This window comes from Rhea pennata, chromosome 10 (assembly GCF_028389875.1).
Source record: "Rhea pennata isolate bPtePen1 chromosome 10, bPtePen1.pri, whole genome shotgun sequence".
Classification (NCBI taxonomy): Eukaryota; Metazoa; Chordata; class Aves; order Rheiformes; family Rheidae; genus Rhea; species Rhea pennata.
This window is the reverse complement of record NC_084672.1, coordinates 11,233,484-11,253,348: the sequence shown is the minus strand read 5'-3', so window position 1 is coordinate 11,253,348 and position 19,865 is coordinate 11,233,484. Positions and strand designations below refer to the sequence as shown.

The window sequence follows — 19,865 nt, the reverse complement described above, 5'->3', positions numbered from 1 at the left end:
TCAGGAGGTCACTGCCATATCCTGGCACCCTGCGATGAGAAGAGCTTGTGCTGTTCGAACAAGCGCGCACTTAATAAGCATGAAGACACAAACACAGTTTTCACAGCTAACGTATCTGCATGTTACTTCCGGAGAGGACACGGTTCGGCTCGGTGTCCTCTGTGAGGGGATGACAGAAAAGGAAGGCACTCCCACTTTTTGACCGATTCAAGGTCAGCTCTTGCTTCCATTGACATTTATGGGAAGAGGATCAGACTGTCCTCATGATGTGGCAAGTGTCTCCAGGGCTCATTTTCTTCATATTAAATAGAGATAGCAAAACCCCCAGTGGGAGGAATACGTTATTTCTGCTGAACAACATGAAAACCTGGATTGCTACATGACTACCTAGCACTGGGCAAGACCTCTCCTCTCCTAAGGAAGGGCGAGTGTGAACGCTCATCCCCCGCAGCCTGACAGACGGAAAGAAACACAACACACAGCCAGTACGAAGGAGTTAATGTATTTGGTGTGATCATCCAGGAAGAAAAAAGACCCAACATCAAGGAGTAAGAGATGGGGGTACAGGGTAAATCCACTGGGGAAGGCGGGATTTTCATTCTAAACAGGATCTGGAAGAGAATATGAAAAAGGACATTTTAACATCCCTGCACTAGCGGTTTCCTGCCTAAACTCTCTCCCTCGCTGGGTCACCATTCCCGACTGCATCAGGTGCCACAGCTAGAAGGGACGACGCCTGTCTGTCCCCCAGGGCAACCACACACGGGCGCCCGCGCAGGGCTCTGGGCCCCCTGTCGAGGCGCCGCACCGCCGAGCGGCTCGGCTCGGCTCGGCTCGGCCCGGCCCTCCCCAGGGCTCTGCAAAGCGCTGCCACGCGAGCAGGCCCTAACGGGAACCCCTGCTTTCCGCCTGGGAGGTCCTGCTGCACCCTGCCCGACAACCCTTCATCGGGGGTGGTTACAAAATGCTCCTGCATGGAGTCGCAGCCCAGAGGAGCGTGCCCTGCGCCCTCGCCCCCCAGCCTCGCCGCGGCTCCCGCTGCCACTGCTCTCGCTCCTGCCCAAGAGTCACCGAGGTTGTACTTACAGACGCTTTGGAGACGAGGCTTGGAGGGGGTCGCTGCCTTTCCTCTTCCTCTCCGAGGGAGGTGCAGGCATCCATTAAAACAATCACAAAATGATTAGTCAGTCAAGTCGTGCCTCCCACAAAGGGTCTTAATGACAGCTGCTACCCAGCATTACGGAAGGACGGGTGCTGAAGCAGCCCTACAGCATCGCTCCCGGATCCAGTGAAGAAAGGTGTCCTCTCGGAGTGCTAACGCGCCTCGGGGCCAGGACTGGGCAGGCACCGCTCTCTGCGGGTGCTGCGAACGTCGGTAATTCCACTGCCCAGTGCGGCACCGGTGCGTCTGCGGGGCCCGGAGAGCACAGGCGCCGTGCGCAGGCCGTCTCCAGCGCTCACACAGCCTCCGGGACCATCTTCCGTCCCGACGCACGCGGCCCTCGAGCCCCCGCGCCGGGCAGCCACCGCCGAGCGGGGCCGCAGCGCGGCTGAGTGGCTCCCACGGCCTCCAGGACTTCACGTCTCCTCAGAAACAGATTAACTGGGACCATTTCTGTTTGAACAAGTCAGCTGTACTGTAAGATAGGCTGCAAAGCGTGCTGCGCTGACCAACGCCGCCGCGCACGGAAGAACCAGCAGAGTCTGGCTGATGTAAGGGAAAAATTTCAGTAATCAGTGCAACTGGACACGAAGCTACAACAGAAGGGCAGGGAATACAGGGAGCAGGGAACAAACCTAACCCCCCAAACTGCCTTGGCTTCTTCTGGCACTGAAAATTCTGTCCTCAAAAGTGTCCAGCAAGTGACTTTGCCATCCTGAGCTTTAACTCCTGTTGGATGGGCAGCAGGGTAATTACTTGCTCTGTACTCTTGTTACTCAGTGTTGGTTTGAGGTCACACTGGTTACCGGTTTCAATACAGACAGAGATGCAAAGGGTGTATGTCATTTATACCAGCCGCTTTCATCTCTGCTTGTATTCAGACATTTTCTTAGGTTATGTCCCACTGCCTTTTTCAGGAGGGCTGAGCTCCTGAGCTATTTGAAGATACCACGCAACACACCTCTTTAGAGCTGTGGTTGAGAGCATGCTCCTATTTGATTTTTAACATAGAAATTTACACTGTGTAACAGTTAAACACATGTTTACAAATGTTACCTGGTTTGGAAGGGTGTATTTTAAATAACTTCAAATTCCTGGAAAAAATTTCAGACAGAAATTTATATTCCATTTTACTTTTCTGGCAAAATGCCCACGCAACGCTTTTATATTGAAAAGAGCCCTAAATGCTATGCTTTTAACGCTGCTAAAATCCCAAACCTGCTACGCAGTTTAACCAGTGTTATTCTTGAGAAGGAAGGAAGAGCGAGAGCGCCAAACACCTCAGAGCCACAGCAGGGGAACACAGGGAACCTGTATTTCTCTGGCATGGTTTGGCCATTACCCGGTAGCGCAGGAGTGTTTTAGCAGTTACTGATGGGAGCAATGTCCTTCTCTTACAGCAGTCCTGGAATTGTTGCTACCCCACCAGAACATCACAACAAAAAATGTGTCTTGGACACAGGCTGTTTTAAATATGTTCTCTCAATTGCAATAGTATCAGATGGCAGTAATTTTGGACCAGATTTTGATCCCCTTATTCATGCTGGCAAGCAGTTGCCTCCACAAATAGCTCCACTGACTCCTATGTTAGTAACTGATTGTCAGTGTGAGTAAAAAGATCACAGTCCTTTACCCCACTTTAATGTTCTAGCTGTCCTCGGAGCAAAAACCCGTATTTCATTTCCCAGAAATCTATTATTTTTCAAAGACTCAGTAAAATCATTCGCCACCTGAAAGACAACTGCGTGCGCCCTTACACAGAGGAAAGGCAGGCTTACACGGACAGAGTGCCCAGCTCACCAAGACAAGTCTGGCCCGCAAAGAAAATAATGAATATTGAATGAAAACCTGGCCACACAGCCACACTGACCGTAACATTCAAATACTGCCTAACAGGCTGCAGACTACAGTCAGCTTTAAAATATCATTATATGGGTATCCAGAGCAGTAAAAAACAGTTTAGGTGTTCAGTTATAATGTTTCAGAGTTATGGCAGCCAAGAAGCAAACACACAAGTAACAGGAGATACATACGTGGAATGAAAATCTGATGCCATGGATTCACTGATTTATGAGCTAATTTTGTACCACACAAAGTAAACAACACAGAGACAGGAATACCTTTCCATGGGAATATTCTGTTTATGGGTACTTTGAGAAAGTCATAACACTTTAGTATCTAAGAACAGAGGACTCTTGTCACTGGGGCTGGGCCTCTTGATTTGAGCAATGTCAGGGATAGGCTGCCATAGCCAATATATGATTAATTAATCAATCTAATAAAACTGTGAGTTCAGGCTTTGCATCTTTCTGGAGAGAGAATCAGCCAAACAGCATAGGGGAAGGAGTCTGAGAAACAGGTAGTGCCAACATGGAATTATACATGGTGGCTGAGCCAGAGAAAACTGTCTCACCTGCTGAGACTGTCTGTAGTCCTCAGAAATGGGAGGGAAACTAAAGGATGGAGATGCAAAAAGAAAGCAGCTTTTTCAACCCCAGGGAGAAAGAAAATCATGAGTCAAGCGCTTGAACAAGAAATTGGCTAAAAACAATCATCATAGCTTTGGAAGTACTTTTATTTGCTCTGAGTTTTGAGTCTTCTTCTGGCTCCTACCACCTGGAGGTTAGAAATTTCATTAAAGAAAGGTGAAGATGCTCCTGCAATCAAATCATTTGACGCCAGCAGTTAACCCTCATAATGCTGAGGGTGAAAGTACAATTAAGTGGCAAAGTTCCCTCCTATCTGAAGATGAGAAATGCGTCTTCAGCCTGTAGTCCAGGCATTAGGATACATAATTATTATCTCATCATTATTAAGAGAAAAGCTGCCTGTGTCCTTTGGGTAACTGTTGCATGGTCAGAGACCTTGGAAGCACAGAGCAGAGGAGTTCCAGCTCTCCAGGACTCTCAGTCCTTGGGCAGTGCTGCAGCGAAGGTCAGCCGAGCGTGCCGGCCGCCTAACCATCCCTCCGGTCTCCGTGGCCTTTTATAGCTTCTGCTGTTAGACATCTTTTAAATGGCCATCATCATGGCAGGCCAGTGGAACAAAGCATGTCTACCCCTGAGATCAGGGCTCTGAACTGTTGTTCTTACTGACTCTTAACATTCATAGCACTTTTCTACAAGCTATTTTGAAACTACCACTTTTCTGGTTTCAGTCTCAAGCGGTTCCTGCTGACCTTTCGAGGACAGAGGGAGAGGGTGTGCACTCAAGTGCTCATTTTTGTGTGCTCTTGGCGCCATCTTATGGCCAGAGAAACCTCCTGAGCTCGGCTGTCCTCTCACAAGGACAGAGTAATCTAACTCTTCAACACTGTATGCAGTTCCTGTGCAGCCCACGGCTGCAGGAAGCCCGTTTTCTTCCAACTAGGTATTACCAGTCCAATGCTCTTCTCACAAGTTAAAAGACTCTAAAGAGACTGTAATTTCATCTATATTTTTTTTAACAGATCTGGATGTGGTTCTGAGTTCTTATGTGTGAATGTGAAGACCAAATCCCACTCTGCCAGGCATGTGCCAGCCTTTTCCTGTGTTCCTTTCTACAAGTTAGAAATCCAAGTGATTGGACTGGCAGGGGCTCAGCATGCTCTGCAGACCCTCAGAGAAAATATGGCCCCAGAACAGCCTGCGATTACCACAGAAAGTAAATCTAAATAGAACCTGTACGACTGGCTGTTTAACACAAAGCAAACAAACCAACACACACCAATAAAACCAGATTACCGCTTTCCTAAGTGTTTTGTCTCTGATAAAGGCTTACCTTCTGAAAAGGCATCTAATTTGGCTTTGAGGACACCAAGACATGGAGGGTCCCCTCCTGATCTGAAGAGTTAACTTTACTACTGAAAGAAACGCTGAAGATGATTTAAATGTGAACTGCTGGTTTTGCAGGAGAAATGGGCAAGTTAAAATATTTGTATCAGGATACAAATTTCTCCAAACCCGTCTGTGCTTTGATCTTAAGTTGCCCTGAAAACCATCTCTCTCTGTCCCTGTTACTAAAGCTTCGCTTTTTCTGTAATATTAAAAGCTTCCAAGATCTAGTTAAAGACTTGTCATTCATGTTTGAAGTCTGCTGAGGCTGAAGAAATCAGAGCAGAGCAGAGCCAGCTCCACAGGTGGGTATGGCAATGTTTACAATATTTCTGTGGAGTTGGTACTGCCAGGAAGGACACAGCAATTGTCGCCCGTATTCTAGCACAGAGGCTGAAATACTGGCAATCTTGAAAATGCTGCAGAGCAACATGAAGTTCCAGCATGCTGGATCTACTTCTCAATAGTTACAAGCATGTCATATACAGGAGGAAGAGCTGTATGAATGTCACCACCATACAGCCAACACAGTATGGGACTTCTCAGTCACTTAATCTGTGACTGTTCAAACTCAGTAAACATTTGGTCCTTAAACGGAGAACAGGCCGGAACTTCATAGACACATCCTCCTCACCGCTACAAACAAGGGAAGCAAAGCAGGCCCTCCTGAACTTCAGATGGACATCACAGTCAGGTTTCACACACTGATACCTATTTGAGGGCATGAAAATGTCTCAGCACTCACTAGCCCAGAACATGATCCACACACATACTATGCACCTGCAACAGTCATAAGCCCCAGACCCCTGAATTATGCAGGTGAGGTGCTGGGAAGGCACAGCTGGGTGCCTTGTATTGTTGAGTTAGCCTGTGGCTTAGGCCTGGTGCTTGTTCAGAGTGAATGCAAAAGGGTGAGGCTATGTTATCTTCCTGACCCCAGAAGCTACACATGGAAATCTTTACAAGGCTAAGAAGCATAAAATGTATACTCTGTATCTCAGAGACATGGAGAGAGGGAGCTCTGGGAGGAGTCTTTAAGTGGGAGACAACAGCAGCTCCCCAGAAGTTGTTTTGTGAGAAAGGGCTGAGGCTGAGCATACAACTGGGTGCTAAAGCCTCTCTGCAATGTTAGAGGAGAGCCAGTTTCAACCGTTTTGCTGGCTGGTTTCGTCCCACACCTGGGGATTTGTGTCACTCAGCAGCTCCTGCAACAGCCCAGCCCAGCTGCCCGTCATACGGCAGGACTGTGGCATGGGAACCCCGCCAGAACTGGTTCTGAGCCATGAGTAGAGTAAGAGCTGTAAGCACTGCAGCACTGAGGCTTCTTCTGCTCCAAAGGCACAAAAATAGTACCAGTTGTTAAAGGTGGCTGACGACTAACCAATTCCCCTGCCAATGACACAGCTTCGCAGCCTACCTTTTTGTTGTTGCAGTCACAATGAAATAATACTGACATGAACACACGACTGACACGAACATGGATGCAGGTTATTTTCTGTATCAAGCTGCTCTGGAGCAGACTGTATATACCCTCTCCTTGGAAGAGCACATCCCAAGGCAGGACCTGCCTTACAACCCACACTATGCAGATTCTGACTTTCCTGTAATGCACATTTACATGACTCCTCATGAACTCCAAACAAGTCAGTAGGATTGCACAGATTTAAAACAAGTGTGAAAGAATAAGCAGGCTCCCACTGTTTAGCAAGCCAAAACGCATTACGCAAATGGTCTGATTCTGCTCTCACATCAATTTTGCATCATTCCAGCTCATGGTTTTCAGTGGAGTTACTCTCAACTGACATCGATGCAAGCATCAGAACAAAAATAATGCTTATTATATCTGTTCTCATTCAGTCTCGAGAGCAAAATTTGTATCAGTACAGGGACCAGTCCCATGTTTCTGTTCCAGACACATCATTCTGAGCACTTAAATGGAATGTAAAAAGGTCTGTACATGGTATGTGCAGGTCACTGCAACGCAGTGCCTTTCACCCCTAAGTCCAAAGCCCTGTGGTAACAAACTGCACGTGAAGTGAATTATATTAACGGTAGATTACCCCTTCACTGGTTTTCTGCAAATCTGAAGAAGTGTTTCTTGTGTCATTGCCTGCGTCTCCAGCATCAGAGCTGCTCTTATTTTCTTCCTCTTTGCAGTCCTTATCATCTTCATCTCCAGGAGATTTCCGTGACTGCTTGGAGGATTTCTAAAAAGATCAACAATAAAGTTAGAAAGTAGAAACTGTGTTTCAAACACAGAACAACACTTTTGTAATGTATGTGCTCAGTTGTCTGATCATGTGGCTCCTTGTTAAAGGTAAATGCTGGGGAGGATATGTAGGGTGAAAAACATTTTTCAGGTGAAGTAGTTGGAGTTACTGCCATCAGTGAAGTGAAAGGAGAAATTCTGTGTTCGAGACAGGTTGGCGACATAGTCAACTGTAAGGCAGACACAGTAATAGGAGACAGGTATTAGTGTTGGGTCACCTGTAGGTTTTGTTAGTTAATGAAACAGATGGTGCCAGCTTGACAAAAGTTTTGATTAAACAGAGAGATGTAAAATGAGAACAACATTAACAGAGCTGCTTTTCATACTTTTTTTAGTACTGTCAGCTTTAATATATTAACATTAAAGCCATGTGTAACCAATACATCTTTTCTCTTCCCTTTATGTTACACAAGTCTACAATACAAAAGAATCTGTTGTGGCATTAAGCCACCATTTTCCTAATCCTTTGTTAGTCTAGAGTCTTCTGGAAAGAAGGTGGTAGATCAGCCCTGAATTTCTAATATAAAACATTCAAAGGGGGTGACATTATTTCATACATATTCTTCAGTGGATGTACCATGAGAACTCCCGTTCTCCCTCAAATTAAGCTCAGATCAAATTAGTTTATTTGTTTCTGTTTCATTTATTTTTCACTTTCAGTAGAATAACATGAACGTGGATGCGTGTGACTCTGCCATACCTTCCCGAATTTAACAAAGGGATGCAATGGAAGCAAAGGACAGACTTGGAGGCACACAAAACTGGAAGAAATGCCTATAACATTTTCTCTTTCACCTCAGTGACAAGAGAGCAGCGGATTTGAACCAACTGTTGTCACCATATAGGTAATTATACTGACCAGCTGTTATGAGGCAGTTTGAGGCACATTACTCTTAACTTTCTCATTTTTGCTGTTACTTAAATATTTACTGGCAGGTAGGCACTTTATCTCCTAATTGAGTATCCCACTCCTTGCTTACAGAATTAGTTCTTCTTCCCTTCCTCTCTAGATACAGTATTGAAGTATTTACATACAGCTACAACAGGAGTAATTAAGCACACATGACCCTCCCGTATCTTCTACCATGGTGCATGGGGCACTTACACTGGAGATGGGAGAGGAAAGCTAGAGTTCTCCCAGACAGGCAACAGACTTGAACTCATGTCTCCCAGAAGGCATGCTCCTAAAGCATTTTTCTTGCTTTTCAAGTGGAAATACCTATATAAAGTGATCAAACCTCTCAATGCTTTCCTCCAAAATATGAGCTCCTCTGGCGAACTTCGCAAAGATTTTCCTTCCAGACTCTCTGAACTGTTTCCTATACTTCTACCTCCTCAAAGTGTGGGCACCACAACTCGGCACAGTATTTCAACTGCTGTCTACCATAGCCAGATCACTTCCCTGGGCCTGTTTGAATGCCATCATTATGGTATTGGAATCAAAATGCTAGAGGAGAAAAGACAGATTGCTGTGAGCTGCACAGTGTCTTGATTATAAATGCACATGAGTAACAATGGAAAAGTTCAGAGATAACCTTTGAAGTGTAGGATTTTTTTCGTTTTGAGCCTGCTTTTTCATTCTTTCTTTTGCCTTTTCCATCCTCTTCTACCCGATCACCTTCCTCTTCACTGCTGGCATCTGCTGTATTTCCTCCTTCTCCCTCAGTTTCTGATGAGCTCTGTTGCTGAATTGCCTTTAAAATAAAACAACAACAATAACAACAGTATCATTATAATCTATTAATTAGTTTTTGTTCTGTAATGAACACAAAAATACTGATAACAGAGAGCTTACACTTTAATCTTTTTAGTCAGGAAGAGCTCAGGTTATTCTTACAATTATCAAGAAGGGCTGCACAGGCAATTTTTGCAGGCATCACTTGAAAGGAGTTATCAGATGCAGATTCTGGGATAGCATGTTCTTAAGGATTTGCACAAAAACACAAGATCTGATAACAAAAGTGTGCTTGCTGGAGAACTAAGGATTGTCCAGTGCAGAAACCTAGCATAGTCTAATTTGGGCAAAACTACGGAAACTCTAAGGCTCTAGCTGCATACAGGAGAGACTAACTCAGGAGAAAAAGATGGCTGCTACAAAACCCCCAAAAGGGCACAATCTCTGTGACAGCAAAAAGCAAATGCTGACCAGAAGACTGTCAGAGAACTTTCGACCTATCTCCCACAGTCTAGTCATTAGATTTTTTAAAAAAATTCCCAAGAGTACATAAAACATCTGCAAGGCTGAAAATATGAAACAGGAGCAGGGAGGAGCAGCAGCTTGTCTGCAGGTGGTCCATACCACTGGTTCGTAAGGTTTTGTGCTAATAATGTAATAGGTGTTCTTCATCTTTTGGAGGTGATTTCTGTGTTCAAAGGACCATATTTTTTTAATGAGAAAAGTTCTTTGGTTTCATGTGGCTCACTGACTACTTTTCTTCTCTCCAGCTTGACTGGCTTTTTATTCCTGATGTCCAACAGGGAGAGCTGTTGTACAGCAGCTACTATCGCTTAGCAGCAGCTTAAACCTCCACCTTCTCACCCCTCACAATTTCAGCAGTAGTGTCCTATGTGTTATACATTACCGATGTAAAAATCAAAAGTGCAGTGACCTTAAGGTCTGTGTAAAATACTCTGATTTTGATGTAAAAATAAACAACAGAAAGAAGAAGTCACAAATTATTCATGTTTATACTGGAGTAAATAAAACCTTCCATTTTTAATTCAGCTAAATCTGCTGCGGAATTTTCCACTTCACCACCCTAGAATATCACAGAAAGCAAAGGGCTCTGCAGTATGGTTGAAGTTCAATTTGTCACACAGTGCAAGACCACATTTTTCTTTATATTACACAATTATACTTCAATCACCAGCTGTGAAACTTTTCTAGCTAACTCTTCACCAAAACTAGGACCTTCTATCACCACTCATCCAACGTTTACATAGATAAGAAGTCTTATAAGAGGAAAATAAGAAAGATAAGGAGGAACAGAAGGGAAACTCATTTACCTGATATCCAGTAAACTTTACTCCAGGGTTGTTTTCTATTTCCCACAGGCCTTCATTAAATCCTTTTCGTTTGTTCGACTTCCCAAACTTATCTTTATATTCTTTATATGGGAAAAGGTCTTTGGGCCCCAGGAACGCACTGCATTTTAACAAAGGTAGCATTCAAAAAAGGACTTTAATTCCTTCTCTTCAAATTAAAAACATTAACAGTGCAAATGTTTTCCCTATTCTTCTGCTCATTCCATTAAAATTTTTTTACATGCTGGCTTTGAGTTACTGCTGTGAGTCTGATTTTATGGATTGGCTCACCATCCCAATGTTTGATGTTACAAAATCATGCTGAGTCTCTCTAGAAACAACTAAAACGAGTCTCATTTATTATATTAACTACTGCTGGGAACTGGCACTTGAACAGTTTATGAAAGGGATTATATGACGTAATTGCCTGCAATAGCAAGGGACCAAACTTCCAATCCTATGTGTTACAAATCCAGAAAGGCCTAAAAATAATACCATATGAAAAGTTTAAGCATGTAAGGAATGCCTAGAACCCATAAGCCAAAACTCATCCCTTATAATATTGCACAGAAAAAGCAGTGACATTTATTGTTATCTATATTGCCAGTAAGCCTGGGAGCTTCTTTCATGGAATAAGCCCCCCACATGTTAGATCCTGCGCGAACACAATGAAAATGTTCTATTTCCCAACATTATAATTTCATATAAGACAAGAAACAATGGGTGAATATAGGCAGATGAGTAATACAAGGAAACAATGAGACACACAGGGTGCTTGTGGCCAAACTGTTTTTTAGACAGCACAGCAAAGGAGGGATTTTGTACTCTGCTGCTGCAGAAGTCAGCTATGCGCTAAGCCAACTAATTTCAGACACAGGCATCTTAGTGCAAGGAAAAAGAAAAAAAAATAATGGTTTATCCTACTTTTCTACCTATTTTACTGTAAAAAGTTAACTTCATACATACAACCAAAGAAAGCATCATTTCACATTCATTGGCTATCTATATCCAGTATGTTTACCGTGCTCTGCATCATGGTACTGGGATGGTTAAATAAAATATACATTAAAAACAGTGAAGATGAAAAAATCGTTCATTCCCACATGGAAGATTCTATGTCACAAACATAAGAGCGTTGCTGAGCAAGGCGCAGCGTCCTTCATCATAATCACCGTCCTACTTTCCTGATGATCTTTGCAATTAGTGTTAACTCTGTGGTCTCTATTACCACGGGATCTTGGAGCTCCACCATTTATAATGCATTTATTCTCATAACATCTTCGTGAGGTAGGTGAGTTCTCCTTTTTTACAGATGGGCTTCTGAGGCACAGAGATTTGCCCAAGGTCAAACGCAAACCGACAGCAGAGTACAGAGGAAAACTCAGCTCCCTTGAGTCTCTAATACCTTATCTAATACTTTAATCACAAGATCATATTTCTTCCTTGCTGTAAACATAAATTCAGATTAATTTATGCTCTGATTCCTCCTAGCATTTATGAATGTGTAAAGTTTCATTCACTTAAACGATCCCATTGGCCAAGAAATTTGCCAGTACAGAGCCAACGGGTGGATAAAGGCCATAGCTGACAAATCTCTGGGGGAAAGAACTTTCTTCCTCTTAACTACGTTTGAGACAGAATGGAATCCAAACTCAGTTGTCCCATTGAGAAATACTTTAATTATAAAATGCAAGACCAAAAATGCATTTCTACTTCAAATCCAAACCATCACCTCCAAAAATACAGATGTCTTTTTAATACAAAAGGCCACCAGAGCAAAGGATCTGAAAATATTATTTTATCTACACTTTTGCTAATACTGAGAGATATTTCCTTATCACCAAAAATACATACAAGCATTTTAATACAAATAACAAAGGAAAACTTTGAAACTTAGAATGATCCACCTTAATTTAGCTGAACATTAACATATGGAAATATTTCTGCAGCCTTTTATGTAAATTGTATTATAAATTTTATTATAATTGTAAAATACTTTTTGAAACATTGTCACTGGAAGGGTACAACAGTTTTCACTGTTCTGCTATAAAACTAATGAGCTGCAAACCACAGTTCTTTTTTAATAGTTATGCTTTGTAAATTATTAAGGTAGTAGCTACAAAATGTTTTCTTGTTTCAGATGTTATAGTCAGATCGCAGGCTAATAAAATGCAGAACAAAAGAGATTAGCAGTTTGGGATTCATTTGTTTTAGAATAAACTTGGTCAGAATTTTTTTCTCAGAACATTTCTCAAAAGGTTTTCACTCAGAAAAAATAAAATTATATTTTGGTTTCTAATTTTGAAGTACCATAAGTTTATCTTAAGATCATCTTTATTCTTTTTAGATTATTTCATGACAGCAGTAGTAGATCACAACATACTGAAATACCAAATTGTTTCACTATAGCAATAGGGGGAAATATTTTAACTAGAAAAGAGACTAGTCTGATCTTTATTTTAAAAAACTGCCCTTAAAGCCTTTAGAAATGAAAAATGATTTATGAGCTCTGGGCCGTATTATGTTCTGGAATAATGTTAACGTTTGAAAACAAACAAATTTTGAATGAAACTTTGAAATTCTAAAGCTGAATTTAAAATATCATCAGAACTTCATTTTTTTGTTTCATTTTTCATGTTTCTACAAAGCATGTTCCCCACAATTGTGAAAATAAAGATTTTGAAAAGTAAATATTTAATAAAAAATGGAAATTATGGGTTTTTTAAACTAGCTCAGTGCACAGTTTAGAAAAGCCAGAGACCAGTTACATTATAATTCTGAACTTCTGTATTTCCTAGCAATTACTGTGAGACCTAACTTACCCTTTCTGTTCCAATCCTTTTCTTTCCCTATAGGGTCAGCTGGTTCAGTTCTTCCATCACTTCTGAGAGCTCCATGCTATCATATTCCCAGCACAAATCTCAGAAGAATACGTGTATTTAAAGCTATTTGAGGTCTATGTGAGACTCTGTGGTCAACTCTGCTCCCTTTCATTTTACCAACTATCAAACAGTTGTCACACAACAAGAACCCGAAGATGTCTGAATTCAACATGCTGGTGTCTGTTACCGTGTTGCTCCAAGTAAAATGTATTTTGTCTTAATATCTGAGTTCAGATAATTCTTTACTAAATTTATGCTAACACTTATATTTACAGGAAACATAGAAACTGATCATTATTTATGCTCAGACTACTGCATACCACCCTGGCAGCAGTATTCACACCTACTTGCAGGTTCCACTCCCATGTGTTAATATAAATGAGAGGCTACAACTCTAGTCTCCCAATGGTTTCAGTCAGGATCTGTTCCAATAAAGCCACTGGAGCTGACTTAAGCTGAAGTGAAAGAGGATATTTTCAAAGGAAAGATCATATTCATTCACTTACGTTTCATGGGTCCCAAAAAAGAAGATGGGGTATTTATTTGCTGGAGGCTTCACAGCTCCCTCAGGGAGTTCATCAATCTGTGAGACAGAAATGGACAAAGAATTGTCACCAAATGCCGGGTCCCTCGAGACCGCCAGGAGAACCGAGAACCATTAGTGAGCCCTGAAAACACCAGTGCAGACATCCTGCATCCTTGGGAGGTCCCGTTCTGAGCTGTTCATGGCTGCCTTCAATTTCAGCACGTGTTGGCACTTGCATGTATCTCAGTGAGCATGGACCTATGCTCAGAGAGAAGGGCCGGAGCACGCAAACAGCATGGCTGTAGCAACCTGTTGACAACCTCCCAGAGCAAACCAGTGCTGCTCTGGCACCAAGCAGGTACAACAGCAGACGTCACATGGCAAGTGTCCATCACATTGCACTGCCAGACTAGGTTACACCAGTAGCCCTGCTATTAGAGTACCCAAACCCAAAGCACATGTATCTCATACCCACAGTTGTACCAGGGAGGAACCTCGTGTTCATATAGACAACTTCAGTAGTATCTTTATGAAAAACACGAGTCATATGACTTCCTTTAATGTTTGCATTTGTGATATACAAAAGGGATTTGTACTTCCTCTGAGATGGGGCAAGGAAAACAGCTGTTGATTATTCAGTCAAGCAGGCATGTCAGCATACGACAGAAACTTCAGTGAGACAACAGGAAAAAAAATCAATGAGCAGACATGAAGTTTTAATGACTTCATGGGCATTATAATACATGAAGGCAATAAAATCAAGTCTGTTTAATTTTAGTGTTAAATTCAGATACTGCTTCATCAAAGGCATCCAAGCCCAGAGGGCAATCCTGTCTGTCTCACATGGCCACCTAAATAACTTATACAATAAATGGGGAACAGATGGCACCTCTGAGAATCTGCAGAGGGAAAACCAGCCAATCCCATGTTGGTGCTTCTTGGTGGTGATGGTGGTATCTAGTGTAAATGCGTAATGTACTGAAAGGAGCAAGGTCTGTGACTCTCCATCCCCTGGAATATCCTAACTACTGCCCTCTGGTCATCATTCCTCTTTGCACGCCATCCCTTCCTTCCTATTCTCTCTTGGCATCATATCTCTCAAGACAAGGCTGCACAGCAACTCAGGAGACGGATGGTTTGAGCGCTCTCCTGAGCTACAGAAGGGATTGGGACAAACCCCTCAGGAGGCACAGGACCTAGAATCCAGTCTCCCAGTTCCCGAGTGACAGTATTGATGATGAAGCACAAGGTCAGGCTCATGACTATTAGTCTTGTCTGTATCTAATTATTTAATCTTCTCCAGGGGAATAAACAGAGTCCAGGTGCCTACCTCACAAAAACCAGAAACATAGCACAGCTTTAAATAAGATCTAAGTGCCTGTCTTCCCAGAAATGGCACTTCTGAGCCTACGTAGGCACCTAAAATTAAATGCCCAGGGAGCTCGCAGGCTAAGCAGAGACAGCTTAACGAATCAAGATACCTATGGGGCAACATGAGAGAGCAGGTGAATGGCTTGCTGTCTGGGTCTTAGGCAACCCAGTCTCAGCATAAGCATACTGAATCCTGCCAAATGACACTGTAACTGAAAACAAAGTGCTGACATACCAGTGCTGCAAGGAATCTGCTCGTCACTGCAGAACGGAAAGGGAACCCTGCACGGTTTCTCTCAGGAGGCCAGGCCCACAGGTGTTCACCTTTTCCTTTACTGCCTAAGGACCCCAAACACTGAATTATTTTTGACTAATAAACACCAGATTGTTTTCAAATGATGTTCACTTTCTCTGTAAAGCATCTGCTGACTACACAGTTCTTGAAGGAGCACGAGCTCTGATAAGAATTCAAGTCCTTTTGGTCCTGTTGAAAGGCCACCAGCTGGTGACACTGAAACTAGAGCCACGCTTGGAGCTGTAGCTTCACAGGGTGCCCTTCTGCAAAAGAAATGGATGTGACTCTTTTAGGCCTAAGTGGAGTATTCTCTGAAGTTATGCCTAGACTAGGAGATGCAACCACGTGCTGGCTCCTTTCTGCAGCAAGACCCAGGAGCACAGAGTCTGCCACCCCGCTAGCGTGGCGTGTGGATGAAGAGTCCCTGGGACACTGGACCATACGCCTGCATGCACTCGCTGCACAGCCCAGGTGCTGTGTGGGAAATTCGTAATGGTCAGAGGTATCACACACTTTGTGAGTGTAGCAATTTATGCAACTGAAATTATTTACTAAAGCTAATTAATTGATAAATAAAAGGAGAATGTATTATTTAAATGCACATAAAAAAGAATATATATTGGCTGAAGATGGAAACTAGCATTCAGTTTTAGTTCAGTTGTGTGTAAATAGACACAGAAACAACATGACAGGCTGTTCTGGAGGTATTCTTCACCACCAAGAATATATAGAGGAGAGCTTGCCAAAGACGCTGCTCCAGGACTCATTATTTTCCAACATTCACTATTCTTTTTTTAAGTAAGTGCCCATAATCTAGTTATTTTCTCAATAATTCATTATTTTAATACAGATATTAGACTGAAACAGTGAGAAAAAGGCTGTGTAGGGGAAAATACCCTGCAATCCACTTTATAAATTGATTGCAAGTCAGGGAGATGATATGTTGCATTCCGCAACACATTTTACGCTTGCTTAAAGCTGCAAGCATCTAAGCTTTGAACCAACAACGACTATGCCAGCAGTTCACCAAGTACGTATGCAATACACCTCAACCGTCTGGATGAGAGAGGCTTCCTCCTCTTTATTATGATGTGGAAGGTGTCCAGAAAGACACTAGGCCACAGCAAAATGCAGATTCCAGCATGTGAGACGAGCAATGCCTGCTAGGACTCGAGTGGGACTCCTGGGCTGCACTACAGAGCAATGCAGTCCAGTTGCTGCTGCAGCCCTTTAAGAATTTCTCATGAAATAAAGCTAACAGCTGTAAATGATCAGTAACGCGGAGGAATGGAGACACGCTTAGTGGGGAATGCTGACCAGAAGGGAAATGGGGATCTTACATCACACAGTGTCTTATGCTCCAAGCAGCAAGGATCTCCTGCTCAGCACCACCCAAGCGCAGCGAAGCCTCACAGCGTATTCCCAGCACCTTACACCGTTAGCTAAGGGGCAGCACCCCACAGGGTAAAGCACAGCTCATGCATCTGTCAGGCAGCTCACCTGCTCCCCATTTTGTGGCATATGTCTTTACTCATCTGAGTATCCCCACCGACTATGTATCATCACAGGAAACCAGAAAAGAGCTTTTCATAGTTCTTGAAAGCTGGCATAAACATACAAACACATGTAGTATAAACCGGCACTAAACAGCTCAAGGATAGGCTATTAATGCTCCCACTCTAAAATTTCATTGTGCAGCTGAGGTCAAGACTCTCCCCGCCTTCGCTGATTTTGCTGAGCTCCCCCCTCTCAGGCTTATGCATCCAGTACTGTACAAAGTCAAATAAGAAGTGACAGTGATACCCTATTTCCATTTAACTCACTGGCAAAAATTCCAGGGAGTTTAGTCTTCACTAAAGGCCCTCTCTGCTGTTTGCAAAGTTCTCTCCCCTTTTAATCTGTTTCACCAGAATCCCTGCGTTAGAGCGCACGAGAAGAGCTTTGCACAGCCCATCCATTCACAGCAAAAACCCCTCAGCCCGCCGAATGCTAAGGCCCTTGCAGCTTGTTTAGCTGCAGACCAACCCCAGCACTCCTTGATGACTACTGCTGTTTTGCAGCAAGGGAAAGCAAGCACTACAGCAACCATACTGCAGCCCCCTGCTGCTACCCTCCACCGCAGCTTATTCCCATCCTACAAGATGTTTTGGTTAAATATGCTGAAGGTTTGAATCTGATTTTTTTCCCCATTTCAGCAAGATCAAAGTGAGAAAGAATGAGCGAGCGAGAGAGAGAGAGACAGAGAGAGAAAAAAATAAAAAATAAATAAATAAAAGAGCGAGAAAAGCATCAGTGCTTCAAACCAGGAACAAAAGAGATAAGTGCACCCATACTAGGACACAGTGTTGTAGTCACAGAAACCTCACTAATGACTAAAGCATCAGAGAGCCAGCCTGCTATTGCATTTTGCTCCTGGAAGGAAACAAACAGATTCTAAAATGGCCATTATAACCTGCAATCAAACAGGAGATTCATCCCCTCCTGAACCAGAGCAGACAGTGGACTGGAGCTTGCTGCCACAGAAATCAGTGAGAGCAGGGCATGGTGTGCAAATCTGGTATGTGCATCGGCAACATCATGGGCAGTCGCTTCAATTATGGCTAAAATTAAAGCAGGTGGTTTCAGATTTCCAGTTTTATCCCCTTTACTCCCATTACTGTCATCTGCTTAATGAATAACAATCACCTTCTTTTTGCACAACCTCAGCAGAGCTGCACTTCCCAGCATTTGTTTGCCAACCAAGCAGCCGAGCTTTACAGCTTTAAAGATGCGACTGTGCTTTTTTCTTTTTTGGTAAACAAATGCTGGGCTTCTAGGGTCAAGAACACTGAACAGAAAATTCAGCCTGGACCTCACAGACCAGAGCAGGGCTTTATCAAGTGGTGTTGCTAGGGACTACCGATGCGTGAGCAAAAAATCTTCCTCCTTACATTGTAGTTTACAGGCGAGGATGTATACGCAGCCAGAATATTTTGCTCTCAGTGGAACTGAGTAACTGCTGACTTCTCAGGTAGTATTTTTAACCAGTTCCCACAGCCCGCATTTGGCAGCATTCATTCACCACAACACCTTGCTCCCACAGGAGCTCCCCGAGGCTCCGGAGCCAGGCGAGAGGCACTGCCGGCGGGCCGCGCGGGGGCTGCAGGCCCACCGCCCCGCAGCAGAGCCACGGCTCGCCGCGGCGCCCACCACCGCGGTGCCCACCACCGCGGTGCCGCCTGCGAGGCGGCGGCGGGGCCCCCTGCGAGGGCTGCTGCGGCGCTGCGGGAAGCGGCGTGCCCCTCGCCGCTGCTCTGCTCTGCAGAGAGCTCGGCATTCCCTGCAAAATGGGAAGCACACACAGAGAGAGCAACTGCAAGTTTTGTCTCTCGGCTTGTCTATGTAAAGAAATTTTCCATGGAGGCTTAAATTATTGCAGCAGCCAAGCAAGGGACAGTTCTGCCCATCACAGCAGACCGGCACCCCGGGCACATCTCCTTCCACTGGGAGGGACGGCAGACACCATCGTGTATGGAAATCTTGGTGCTACACATATATTGCTGTTCAGAAACTGGAATCCTAGGTTTTCAAGATGGCTTTCTGACCAAACCAGAACCTGTTCCATTATGTTCCAACAGAATTTTACACTGCAAAAAAACACATTATGCCAAAATGCCTATCAGGGCCACATGAGCAGGCAAGAGAGCTTTACTTCAGTATGCAGAAATACATATGCAGGCACAGAAACCACAAGAACAAGTCGTTTTATTTTGCAAAAAGCGGGAATTAAAACTGCAGAGCAGTAATCACTGATTGTTTTGACATACTGTAAATGCCTTTGATTGGCAAAAGCACACAGAAACATTGTAAAGATCAGTATCTCCCACTGAAATCCCTGGAGTCACTGCACAGCAGTCAAGCAAAGGCCTATAGTATTTTTTCTGGGAAGTGGTTAAAGTTGCTCATTATTGCCCAGTGCAGGCAAGCAGCTTGATCTTTTGTAGTTAGCTTATAAATCAAACTCTAGATGGATAAAAGCAATACTCTTCAAAAGTCACTAATAAATAGGATATTACTGTTTTTTACATAAACCAGCATTTTTATTCAAGTGAATTTAGATGTTTTTAATAGCTAACGTTACAGGGAGTCAGCAGTATGACAGTATCTTTTCTCACCTATTATTTAAAAAACTGTTCTACAGAATGTAAAATATTTTTCCCAGAGGATCCTAAAATGTAAAAAAAAAAAACCCCAAAAACCAAAAAATAAAATAAAGATCAATCCCCAACAAACACAAAAACAGTGACTCAAATTCTGTGATACTTAAACTGAACAACATTCCCACTAAAGCTGACTGGAGACTGCCGAATTTGTCTCCCATTTATCAGGGTTATATGATATTTGAACAAGAGCACTACTCTTTTCCTAATGTACATTAGAACTGCTAGCATGGAATGCTGGCATATGCACTTTTTCACCTATTAAAACAGATAACCCTGTGAAGGATGACACTGGAAGCAGAATTCAGATTAATAAGGTAGAATT

General features: G+C 43.3%; 2 protein-coding genes across 4 annotated transcripts in view; one reads left to right on the top strand and one right to left on the bottom strand.

The window, feature by feature from the left end:
- The window catches only part of TM6SF1 (transmembrane 6 superfamily member 1), a 32,314-nt gene extending 24,246 nt beyond the window's left edge, over positions 1-8,068 (top strand). The window contains exon 11 of the mRNA XM_062583594.1: positions 7,904-8,068. Within this exon, the coding sequence (XP_062439578.1) occupies positions 7,904-7,906 (3 nt within the window). The 3' untranslated portion in view covers positions 7,907-8,068. The remainder of the gene's footprint in view (positions 1-7,903) is intronic.
- The window catches only part of HDGFL3 (HDGF like 3), a 39,502-nt gene that overhangs the window by 2,220 nt on the left and 17,417 nt on the right, over positions 1-19,865 (bottom strand). Inside the window, exons 2-7 of one of the 3 annotated variants that reach the window (XR_009959417.1) lie at positions 13,656-13,732; positions 10,250-10,388; positions 8,779-8,937; positions 7,035-7,181; positions 1,087-1,708; positions 487-611 (exon numbers count right to left, since the gene is read on the bottom strand). Coding sequence is in view for 2 of the 3 variants with exons in the window: in XM_062583595.1 (XP_062439579.1) it covers positions 1,589-1,708; positions 7,035-7,181; positions 8,779-8,937; positions 10,250-10,388; positions 13,656-13,732 (642 nt within the window). In the remaining variant the exon portion in view is untranslated. Of the gene's footprint in view, positions 1-486; positions 1,709-7,034; positions 7,182-8,778; positions 8,938-10,249; positions 10,389-13,655; positions 13,733-19,865 lie in introns of those variants that run through there. The other 2 variants (XM_062583595.1, XM_062583596.1) reach the window with 2 other exon arrangements.